Source organism: Hibiscus syriacus, unplaced genomic scaffold (assembly GCF_006381635.1).
Source record: "Hibiscus syriacus cultivar Baekdansim isolate YM2019G1 unplaced genomic scaffold, ASM638163v2 tig00116989_pilon, whole genome shotgun sequence".
Taxonomy (NCBI): Eukaryota; Viridiplantae; Streptophyta; class Magnoliopsida; order Malvales; family Malvaceae; genus Hibiscus; species Hibiscus syriacus.
The window spans coordinates 5,292,867-5,305,661 of NW_024063508.1; the positions used below are offsets into that span (position 1 = coordinate 5,292,867).

The 12,795-nt window shown below is 35.6% G+C and overlaps 1 protein-coding gene across 3 annotated transcripts; it reads left to right on the forward strand.

Annotated features, from left to right (window-relative positions):
- The first annotated feature begins 4,276 nt into the window (after positions 1-4,276).
- On the forward strand, positions 4,277-12,504 carry LOC120193179. 3 transcript variants are annotated; one of them, XM_039195754.1, is made up of 10 exons: positions 4,277-4,403; positions 4,985-5,090; positions 5,447-6,382; positions 6,465-6,589; positions 6,800-7,742; positions 7,830-8,327; positions 8,407-8,726; positions 9,280-9,378; positions 9,471-9,596; positions 10,439-12,504. In XM_039195754.1, the coding sequence occupies exons 1-10, from the start codon at positions 4,311-4,313 to the stop codon at positions 12,212-12,214; spliced, it is 5,022 nt and encodes a 1,673-aa protein (XP_039051685.1). In that variant the 5' UTR covers positions 4,277-4,310; the 3' UTR covers positions 12,215-12,504. The 3 variants fall into 3 exon arrangements, with proteins under 3 accessions (XP_039051685.1, XP_039051686.1, XP_039051687.1); XM_039195755.1 differs by having other exon boundaries at positions 6,809-7,742; XM_039195756.1 differs by lacking the exon at positions 4,277-4,403 and adding an exon at positions 4,463-4,691.
- Positions 12,505-12,795: the final 291 nt, after the last annotated feature.

Consider the following 12,795-nt stretch of genomic DNA (forward strand, 5'->3'; position numbering starts at 1 on the left):
GACATAAAGTGTCAAGGTGAGTGCAATACATGCATGAAATTATACATGAATTTTAAACGGTAAGTATGTTAGTAAAATAAGCTTACGAGCTTATGGGATAAATGGTAAGCGATTTTATATTATTTTGATCATGGTAAAATGATTTTATGGAAACCCAATTTTTGACATTGAAAATCATGCATGAATTGTATTGCACTGTTAAATGTTTTAATTGCCTCACTAAGTTTATACTTAGCGTGTGATGATTTTCACGCGTAGGTAAAAAGCAAAGAATAAGTAATAAGAGTTCAAAACGCCATCAAGCACCGAAAGGTATATTTCAATATCAGTAAGACATCCTATGATGGAATTTGATTTAGATAGTGGCATGTAAATTGATAATGTTAAATTTATTTTGTTGAATAAATTTTGGAAATTGTTATAGTGATGAAAGGTTAATTTTTATGAGATTTATATGAAATTTTCGAAAGTTACTGTAGCATGAACAGTAACCCCGATTTTAGCAAATTTCCATATTACAAAAGGGGAACCGATTCCCCTGCTACAGGGAATCGATTCCCCCACTATTCACTGTTACTGTTCACGGGTACTATTCACTATTCATATAAAATAAATGTTTTGAATTAAATTGTTTACAACGAAACATGATTTATATGACATGGTATTTTTATAATATTATTTACTGTTTCAATTAAATAAATTTTAAATCGCTCTCAAATTATGAAATGGTTTTAGAAAATACGGGTGACATCTATAATCTGTATAGGTATAATTATACGGGTTATGGGTGTTACAGTATCAATACCCCACTTCAGTACCGATACTACTTGCATAAGTATCAATATTGTTCATCGTGTTCATCCTTTTTCCTCAGATTTAACCCCATAGTATTGGTATTGTTCTTCCACTACCGATACCTTTACTCATATTTTACATATTTCACTTCGATTTTTACCACATTTTTTGCCTAAATCTCTTACTTTCACCCCCAACCGCACCATTAAACTCATCATTACTTAATCCAACTAACTTACATTCATAAATCTTCTTATAACATCTAAAATCTCCAAAGAATACTCAAAACTAAGAATCACACCAATTTTTTAAACATGTTTTTAATCACTTCTAAGGCTCCAAATTTCTTATTCACTTCTTTGACAAGTCAAAAATGCCTTTAAACTTCCATAATTGACCATATTTCATCAAATCATTTAAAATCCCATTTTATTAAATCTCAAATAAAACCTTCATCTCTTAGTTTTAATCCTCCTCGAACTTTACTTAGGCCTCTATATCACTTAAGGTTTCAAAACCAACCCAAAACGAAAGGAAAAACGAACATTGAAGAATCCTTACCTTAGCTATGGAGGGCACGGAACTATGGGGAAGAAGAATGCGAGTATAGAACTATTTTTTTCAAGACTTATCCTCTTTTTCCCCTTTAACCCTTTATTTCCTTCTAAAAGACCATAATGCCCCTCAATTTCTTCCATTCTTACCAATAGGTCTTAAACACAGTTTTTTTAAATAAATCCTTGTACTTTTCAATTTATTCAAATTAACCCACCATATTTTCAATCCTTTCACTATGGTCATCGACCCGATATTTAGGGTATCATAGGGATTGTCCTAGGTTTTAGTTCAAAAATTCCCATAGTACCCTAGGGTACATTCCCCTCACGTGAAAATGGGTACAAAGGTGGCAGTGGTCCCCTCCTATGTGGTTAGCAGCAGAAATCACGTGAGTGCTGAACAACTGTCATTTTGGTGATAATATCTTAAGCTCTTTTGTCTTTTTCTGCGCCCAGAAATGCTGCCCTAGTCATCACGACATTTTCCTTATGTTTAATCATCCCAAATTGCCTTGGCAATTCTCCTTTGCTCACCATTTGGGAATGTTGCGGTAATTCTCCATGATCACCTTTGCTTCATCAACCTGCACATCATCAGCAAAACACAACCTTCCCCGTAAAATAGCAATGCTTACAAAATAATATGTCACGACAAATCTAAACACCAAATACAATAATATGCTTCTAAATACATCTATATGCCCCTACATGAGCTTTAAGAACATCAATAACTTAAGTGAAAAGTCTCTAAATATAGCCTTTTTATGTAGTTATCACAAATCCTTCAACCAAGGATTTTCACTACAAAGGTTAAATCCATACTCTTCAAAGCAAGCTGTTGTACTCGTTCGGAGAAGTTAATGAATGGGATTCCATCCGTCACGCCAACACATACATCATCTTCCATCGGGTTAATTTCATCGTCATCAATGGCTAAAAGTTCTTCGCTTGGGGGGATATCGTGGGAATTGGAAACCATATCTTTGTAGGATACCGAAGAAGGGTGGTTAGGCTGAATGTCACAGTCCGTGGAAGAAGGCTGGGAGGAGCAGAGCGTGGGGAACCATCTGGTGGATCTTCTTCATGACATCTCTGCTTTTTACGGAGTTGTTGTTCGTCAGGGATCTCTGCTGCGGCGTTCATTATTTTTTTTTTTATAATTTTTATTTTTTTTATTGACGTTTTCTACTTAAATAAGTGGACACTGAGTATCAAAACTCGACAAAATTATAAAAGTACATAACTAGATCAATAATTAATGTATATTTACTTTTATAAAGTTTGCTTTTCAGAATGAATTTTCACTCAAAATTTTATAGTTGCATTTGCGAAATAAAAAGAGGAAATATGATTAACAATATTTAATTAAATATGTGGAGATGAATATTTTTTTATAATACTTAATTTTATTATAATTTAAATTTATATAATTTTATAATTATAATTTATAATAAAAGATTGACACAAATAATTAATATGGAATTGCTTTATAATAGTTAAACATATCTAAAAATTCAAAATTTAAGGATATTTTTATGTAGTTATATTATAGTGTATAAATATACCTTTAATATGATTGGCAAACATAATTAAAAAAAATAAATGTTAAATTTTATTTTTGTTAAAATAATAAATAACTCACCGTTAATAAAGATAAGTTAGAATTACTTTAAAAATAATAATTAGCTTTTAATATACATATATATTAAGCTCACTATGTATTTTTTTATCTTTTGGTTTTAGGGCTTCGACCTAACGAATTCGAACCAACTCGAGTCGTACATTGGCTTTGGCGGATGAATCTCCCAATGAAAATTTTCTACATAAATACTCGAACATAAAACTTTGCTTAAATGATATCAAGATATTTACCACTTGAACCAATCTCGTTAGTAGTTGACTACGTATTTAATTGTGTCGAAATCTAAATACAAAAGCAGAAATTCATGCTTAGTTTTATATAACTATGCATTCAGTCATTCAATTATTCATGTAATTTTATTTTAATAATTTAACTATATTTTTTAAAATCATCTCTAATGTTACGCTTTAATTTTTTTATTCACTCATTATTAAAAATTAATAGTGATGCTGACGTATCACTATAAGATAATACAGTAACGGATCTGGAAATATTTTTTTAGAGTGGACACGCATATGCTAATCACATAAATTTTTCGAATGGCGTGGACACAAATAATATTTCAGGGTGTGCACCATCAGTACAAATAAGAAACTAATCGAAGAAAATTTAAATTTTAAGATGGACAAATGTCCACCCTGAATTATATGTAGCTCCGTCACTAAGATTATAATCATTGAAAAATAAAAAATATCATGTCATTAGTTCTATTAAATTTTTAATTTTTAAATATAAAATGATTAAAATAAAATCAAAATAATTTTGAGTATGATTTTAGGGGAAAAAAGTATTTAATGATGAAAATATAATCAAAATGATATTTTGAATGTGAAAAAAGTATTTAATGATGAAAATATAATCAAAATGATATTTTGAATGTGAAAAAGTAGTCTATATTTTTAATTTTCTGACTGCCGGAAGTCTTTCAAGGAAGCTATTCTCAATCTGACGTTGGGGGTAGCCTACTACCCTACCTCCCCTTTACCCCATACATATGAGAATTGGGTTTTGTTGTTGTTGTTCTTAGCTGAGCTGTCCACATCGGCAACATTGAACGGACGTCCCCCAGTTCGTAAATCGATAACAAGAGTAAGGGTATTGCCGACATTAAGATAATTCCGCCCGCCTCTCGATTCTTTCCCATCATCACAATTTTCCTCTACAACCCAATTCACCGTGACGCTCAAGGGACGGTTTCTTTTTTTCTTTTTTCACCTCACGATTGAGACTAAAGAAGAAAGTCTAGGAGGGGGAAAAAGGATAAAGAAAAAAATATTATTATATTCATGGACAACGATTAGCTTAAAACCAAAGCCATGGCTTCAAATTCAACGAATGTAAACCCTACCGAAAACATCGAAGACTCTAAAGCTAAAGAAGAAGGCGAGCTCTCCGATTCATACGACGACGTAATCATACTTCTCTCTCTCTCTCTCTCTCTCTCTCTCTAACCCTAATTTCCTTATACATCTTTTCTTCGTTTGTTTAACTGGTTTTTGGCTGCTGTCGAGATATAGGGAAGTGTTCATTTCTATGAAAAATCATTTGTCCAAGTTTACAGATTTATTGTGCATATATATATGGTTTTATGAGCTTTTGATTATGGTAGCGGGCTGTTTGTGTTTGGTTGCTGAGAAATCGAGGAGAAGGGAAAGAAAATATTTCATCGCTTTCTGTCTTGAATAAGATAAATGAAGGTCGGAGTCTTCTTTTTTTCGTTGTTTAAGTTTTTTCTTTTTTGAGATTTGAAGGCTAAATAGATTATATTTGTATTTTTTAGTATGCTTATTTACGTTACACTCGTTGCTGTTGTAAAATATTGGATCCGAAGCAGAGCTTTTAGTGGTAACTTTGTTTCGTTTGAAATATACGAAGGTCTATCTTGCTCAATATATATTTGTCTATTGTTTCGGGTTCTTTTTTTTTTCTTTCACTTTGTAGCAAAAGTATGTACCAGACTTTTCTTGTATTAAATGATTTTTCTTTCCAGGCAAACCTGGATTACTCCACTGCACAGTCTAGTGGTACTATTGCCCCACCTACGAGGCCTAATGTAGTGCCTTCAGCAGTAAAACCCATACTACCAAATCTCTCTGGTAAGTCCTAGAGGTCGGTGACTAGATTCTCAGTAGCTTCAATGTTTCCAGCGTATTCACAGATTATTTTGTTGCAGCTGAAGGCCATTGAAATGCCTGTTTGTATATTAGTATTAAAACTCATGCTCAAATTGCACTTCTAGGAATTCAGTATTTGGATGCTATTTGATGGTTTTGCAAGTCTTTTTATGTGCTTAGTTTTTTTTTTTTGCTGATTTTATTTTTCCTCTGCTGGCTTCACTACATCTGGAAAATGCGTTTTACCTACAATATAAGATGTTTTTCTAATATTGTGAAAACAATTAAATGTTTTCTGAATTTTAATATTATATTTTAATGGTTCTGCTGATATATAGGGAATGCTATTGCTGGAAATAATATTGCCAGTGCTGCTGACGCTCTCTCACAACAACCAATTCCACCAATGAATCAGAAAAATGTTGAGAAGAATCCGTTGCTAGTTAAATCCACTAATCGTAGTTGGTATGCACCTTCTGGAGTCGGCAATAATCTTGTAATACGCTTCTCAGATGATGACAGTGGAAGTGACTTGGAAGAATGCAGTCGACAAAAACCTGTTGAAAATAAATCCAACTCAACTTGGGATGGTTCACAGAGACCCCTAACTTTATCTGCACAAAAGATAAACAACTTAGGACAGACTTCTAGGAATATTACCAGAGTAATTCCCAAGAAACCTTTAAGCCGTACATTTACCTCATCCATGACCAAGACCAATGGTGGGGCCAATTCCAAGGTTCTTGTTTCTTCGGTTGATCAAGGATCACAAGTTAGATATTTTAATTCCCGCAACAAAAATGTGGCATGCCAAGATCTTATGCCTGAGCAAGGTGTAGTTTCTAACAGTAGTAAACTACAGGACTTGAGGCAGCAGATTGCACTTCGGGAAAGTGAATTGAAGCTTAAGGCTCAACATAAGGAAACAGCAACTATGAACCTAGAAAATAGTGGAGGAAGGAAGTGGATTGCAACTTCAGTGTATGCTGGTTCAATAGATCCAAAAGAACCACAGAAGAAACGCTTGAAAGCCGGCGATTCTAATTTTACCCAGTCAAATTCAGGTGCCCAACCAGAGGTACGTTATGTAAAATCTAATTCAGTGCCAAAAGACCAAAAAATGGAGACAAACAATTTTCATTTCAAGGATAAGGTTGAGCAAAGCAAGAAAGTAGCTCCAGTAAGCAAAGCCATGCCAAGCGTTAAATGGAAAAAGAAAGATGACAAGCTGGTTGATATTTCATCAGATGATACATCTAAAGTGGTGAAGGATGGTAAAAGAAATTGTTCATCCTTTTAAATTTTCTTACAGAATCCTGTGGATGCTCTGACTGACATGGTTCTTTCATCCCGCAGGTGTCGACTTGCTTAAGAATTTGCAACAATCCAAAAGGTCCAGTAGGGTGGTTGATCCAAGTGTTTTAGCAAATAAGACTGCAGCTTTAACAAACATAAGTGCCACTGCTATGCCAAATAACTCGGTAAGTTAACGTTTTGAGGTGAACTTCACTGAAAATGTTTCTTAAAACTAATACTGGCACTGTGTGGTTATAACATATCATAGCTGCTTTCCACCCTGCTTAAATGTCATAATCGAAATATTAAATGAATTTCTCCCGTCCTATGTCGCATCGGATGGGCCTTGCTTCATATAATGACTATGCTGAAACTTTACTAACACTGAATTTCAGAAATCTCAGGATACTGCAAGGCTGTGGAACTGTTTGAGTAATGTAAATATCTCTGGTCATTCTAATGTAGATGTGAATATACATTCTTTAATTGAAATTGAGGAAAATCTGGACAAGGAGCTAGAGGAAGCACAAAACCACAGACGCTTGTGTGAAATTGAAGAAAAAAATGCGCTTAAAGCTTACCGGAAAGCTCAGAGAGCCTTGATTGAAGCTAATGCTAGGTGTACAGATCTTTATCGTCAGAGGGAACTTTGTTCAGCCCGCTACAGATCTTTAATTGTGGACAATTCCTGTTTATTATGGTCTTCCAGGAAACATGAACACACTGGAGCTGGATTGGATATCTCAGATGATGTTCCTGAAAATATGAACTTTGTACCGACATCTAATAGACTACTGCCTGCCTATGACAGTCTTCATCAACCCGGGAACGATGCAAACGTCCAATGTATAAATATAGCTCATCACAATATGTCTCTACAGCATAACAATGGACAAAATTTGGGTTCTGAGCCATGCAGTGAGCAGGATGCTAGTACATCAGAGCCATTTCCTCATAATAGCAACAATGCTGCTAATGGATTAAGATCTCCGTGCAGCCCTATTATTTCAGCAGATGAAGGGACATCTCTAATGGACCGTGATTCTAATCAACCTGGTCTTGACTATCAGCAAAAACAACAAAACTCTGAAGTAATTGAAAAGAATGCAAATAATGAGTCTAGCAATCAGGATTCTTTGCTTCTTGAAGCATCATTGAGGTCTGAACTATTTGCAAGGCTGGGGGTGAGAACTTCATCAAAGAACATTGATTCATGTTACAATGAGCCTTCTATTGAACGAGGGGCTGAAAATGATGTTGAAAGTGAAAAGACCCAGATGAGCAATGGTAGTATTACGCACTCAGAGGCAGAGAAAAAGCATCAATTTGATGTTTCGGGTAGATTATTTCTTCGTGAACAATGTTTTATCAACATTATTTTGGTTTGTTGAAAAATGATTTAACAATAGACATTTCCTGATATAGGCCCTGAAAAACCAAATGAAGTTACACCAGAAGCTGTGGAGAATGAGGACCAGCACCAGGAAAAAAATAATATTCTAAAGTTTGACTCTTCAGCAAATGTAGCGGAAAATGGATTTTCTGCTGGATGTCACTTTTCAGTGTCATCTTCAATATTTTCACCTTCCATTTTGAGGAGTGCAATTGGCCATTTGAAGGCCTTGTCTCCTATCTCCAGACAAAGGGAGGATCATGTCTACGGTGAAGAGGCTGCTTACGTCAACATCGATGAAATTAAACAGTCTAGTCAGATTACAAACTCTTTAGAGGAGGCCATTCGTGATTTATCTGGGAAACGAATGGGCTCATATATGTGCGATATTGCAATTGACCCATCTTGGCCCCTATGCATGTATGAGCTTCGAGGAAAATGCAACAATGATGAATGCCCCTTTCAACATGTGAAGGAGTTGTCTAAGAGAGATACATATCTGAATACAAATGATGATTCTGACAGTGCTGGTGTGAATAATCTTTTTTTTTTAACAAATTTGGAAACCTGTGCTTTGTTGCTAACCTTGTTGAAATAATCCTCTTGCAGATTCTCAGCTTGTTCTGGCATCATATCAAGAGCAAAGTAATGGTCCAACAACACTTGCCAGATATCATGATGTTTTCATTTCACCAACTTATATTGTCAGCTTAGATATTCTGAAAGCTGATCCACACGGATCCGTTGTTCCTTGGGGAAATGCACACTGCTGGTGGAAGTATTTCAGTATTTGCTTATCTCTATCAAGCATTTTTCAGAAAGATTTACCTACAGATGAATCTTTCTTGCATGGTGATGATGGTCGTATCGAAGTATATGGCAGCTGGAATAGACAATCCTCATATTTCCGAAGTAGAAATGGAATAGCGGTTTGTGACACATTCTATTTTATTTTTCTACTCTTGCTTTTTTCGGGGTTTGAGCTATATAATCCTTTTCTTTTGTGTATCTTAGCTTTACAAATTTCCTGCCTAATATTTATGTACAGATGCAGGCAACTTCACTTAATCTCTGTTTCCCCTAAATTGTTTTGTGTACTTTCAAGTATGTGTTGTTTAAGTACCTTTGACTGTGAGCGTAGGGTTGAACTTCCATTTATTCTTTAATAATCTCTTGTTAATTGTGAGATTGAAAGAAATTGGGAAGTCTTGGTTATTTTTCCTAGAATACATTCTATTACTGATTTCTTTTTTTTATACAATTTCCTATTGATAAACCCTTTGGTCTTCTCTTGGGAAAAAACTGGTGCTCTCTCCAAGATTGTCAAAAGCAATGCCTTCTGTTATTTTTCAACTTTCATTCAGTGCTTGCTTCCACTCATTTACATTTATATTTATTTTTATGTATCATGAATGACAATTTAGTGTAGTGTTGTTTACATCCATATTCTAATTAGGACACTCCTTCATGGTGTGTACTCAGAAAAAACTCAACCAATCTTTTGATACGATGATTCAGTCCTTGGAGATGGCTTTGCTTATCCTCAACCAGGAGGTTAACAAATTGGAGGGTATGAAAAAGGTAACCTTAGCAACCTGCAAGATAACATGTGGCTCATATTCTCATACCAACAGTTCTGTTTCTGTCATCAACTCCACTTTTTTAATTTGCAGGCTCTTTCTTTGCTTTCACGGTCCCTCGAGGCTGATCCAGCATCAGAAATTCTATGGATGGTTTACCTGCTTATTTGCTATAGCCGTAGGCTGTTTGTTGGAAAGGATGACATGTTCTCTTTTGCGGTATGTAAATTTATATGCTTCACATGTTCTCTTTTGCAGTATGTAAATTTATATGCATGGTTATAATAATTATTTTGACTCTGCATGTTGGCGACATTCAGATATTGGAGTTGTGGTATTGGTTAAATTGTAACTAATCTGATATGTATTATGTCTATTGGGTTTTGTTGATTCACTCTTCTAATGGTAGTTCGTTTGGCACTAACAGCGTCATAGATATCGGAACTTCTTGGCTGTCGGTGGTTCTCTTCATTTGGAAACTAATTATTTTATCCATCATCTTATGCAAGCTTTTCATATCTTTATTGTCTGTTTTAACCTGCTTGGGGTCATTGGTTTCCATTAGTAGTTTTATCTCTTTGCTACGGTGGGAACTAGACATGTTACAGTAATGATAATTTTGGGATTGGTGGTTTTTAATTTTTGTGTGGGTGGGTGGGTTGTGGAATAGAAAATATCTGTGAAGACTGTTATTATTGCTTCATATGTGTTTGCATGTTTGTTCACGTGTCATTCTTTTCAGTTTGCTTAAGATATTCCCTCAAGTAGTTTTGTGTGTTTGCAACTTTATCTATTATGTTATTTTCAATACATATTCTTTTTATTTTAAAGAGTTCGTTTTGCATTGGTATTAAATTAGTGGTTCTAATTCTATTTAGGTAGCACTTCAAATCTTGGGTATTCCCTTTTTTGTATCCCTCTTACACATAAACTAAGCATGTATGAATGTGAATCTCTGTAAAAATGTGTATGTATAGACATGCATCCTTGTTCCTCCCTTTGGAGAATTCAGATAAAATTCAAACCTTTTGTTTGGGCATACGTCTTCTCTTGGTCTTCAGGTCAGAAGCAATGGAGGATCATATGAACTTTGGCTTATGTACATCAACAGTCGAAAACAACTGGATGATCGATTGGTTGCGTATGAGGTTGCTATTTCAGCACTTTGTCGTGGTGCTTCTTCCTGTGGAAAGAATGTAATGCATATGAGTGCATGCATCTTAGACCTGGTTTTGCAAATGATGGATTGTTTGTGCATGTCTGGGAATGTTGCGAAAGCCATCCAGACAGTATATAGACTCTTCCCTGCTACAGCAAATTCTGATGGGCCTCACTGTTCGATGTTTTCTGATATCCTCACATGCTTAACCATTTCTGACAAATGTGTATTATGGGTTTCTTGTATTTACTTGGTTATTTACAGGAAGCTGCCAGATGCTGTGGTGCAGCGGTTAGAGCTTGAGAAAGAACTCCTTTCAGTCGAATGGCCCTCTGTTCATATAGGCAACGATGAAAAGAAAAGGGTTCTACAGTTGTTAGAAATGGTAGTAAGTTGTGTTGACTCATACATCAATAGCGGATCATTTGGGAGTGAAACTGATGTTAAATCAGCTCAAGTTTTTGCACTCAATCACGTTAAGTGTTTGGTTGCACTCGGTAGTCCTGACTGCAGTCGAAGTATGTTTGAAAAATACAGAAAAGTGTATCCATCTTGCTTAGAACTTGTTCTGATATCTGCACGAGTGCCAAACTATGATTCCGAGAATATGAGTTTTATCAGGTTTGAAGAAGCCCTTCATAACTGGCCAAAAGAATCCCCTGGAATTCACTGCATCTGGAATCAGTATGCTGAATATGCCCAACAGAATGGAAAACCTGATCTTGTGAAAAATGTCATGACACGCTGGTATAACTCGGTTTGGAAAGTTCAGTACCCCGGAAGTGAAAATTTGAAAGCCATAGATGGTGGGAACTCTCTTGTCTCTCCTAAAACGGATTCAATGTTGAAGTCCCACGTCGTGTTACCTAGCACAAATCATACGGATATAATGTTTGGATATCTTAATCTCTTCCTTTACAACTTTTTGCAAAATGATAAAGTTGAGGCTCACTCAGCTATTGACCAGGCATTGAGGGCCGCCACTACTCTCATGAGTTTCAATCATTGTGTAAAGGAGCATGCCTTGTTTTTGCTCAATGATGAGTCACAAAAGAGTGATGTTCCTATTAGTTGGCAAATCACTACGTTGAATATGTATTTGGAAATTGCTCGGTATTTCCAAGTCTGCGAGCCTCTATCTAGACATTTTATCACTGTGATTGAGAAGCCAAGAGTGCAGCAACTTGTTCGAAACATTCTGAGTCCAGTCTCGTCTGATTCTTCTCTTGTGAACTTGGTCCTTGAAGTCTGGTACGGCCCATCACTTTTGCCCCAAAATCTAACTCAGCCAAAGGGTCTAGTCGATTTTGTGGAAGCCATATTGGCATTGGCACCATCCAACTACGAGTTAATGTTTTCTGTGTGTAAAATGTTAAGCCGAGGTGATCACGGTAGGGACGTTTCTTCCAGTATTTTGTTTTGGGCTAGCTCAACCTTGGTCGATGCATTCTTTCATGCAGTCCCAATTCCACCTGAGCTCGCATGGGTCAATGCTGCAGATATAATGGACAATATTCCGGGCATGGAGGCCATACTTGCAAGGTTTTATAGAAAGGCTGTAACAGCATATCCATTCTCCCTCAAGTTGTGGAAGTGTTATTACAATCTAACCAGTAAGATTGGAGACCGGAACATTGTCGTGGAAGCAGCAAGAGAGCTAGGCATCGAGCTCGAGTGAAGTCCCTTTTCCAGGAATCGAGTGTATAATGTTAGGTTGGTATATGCAGAATTTGCCACAGAAAAGACATGCCGTTTTTACTGGAGATGATTTGGATTTTGAGGAAGTTGGTACATATTGAGCCAGTTCATCTGTAATGAGAGAGATTGGTGTGAAAGTAGGAACACGGTAAAAACATACAAATTATAGGAACTGAATTGAAAATAGGAATGATATCTGTTGATGGATACTGAAACTGAATAGGTGAAGATTTCTTGGATATAAATACTACTTTTGTGCTCATTTGCCTTGGTTCCTGTGTTGTGTGATTATCCATATTTTCTCATTTTGGCCGTCACTTTGGTTCATTTTGTTTCCTGTTTGGTTGACTGCGGGTATAATGTGTAAATCCAACCTGGTACTCAAAGCATCATAATGTATCAGGATTAATTAATTTTAATAAAAAATAAAATTTGTTCTCACTACTCTTCGACTAATATTTGAAATGTTTTCATCATTCAATTTTACTTTTTACGTGGACCCATCAAATGGACTTAGAAATCCTGAACTTGTGGAACATATACGTACTTCTTGACGAATAG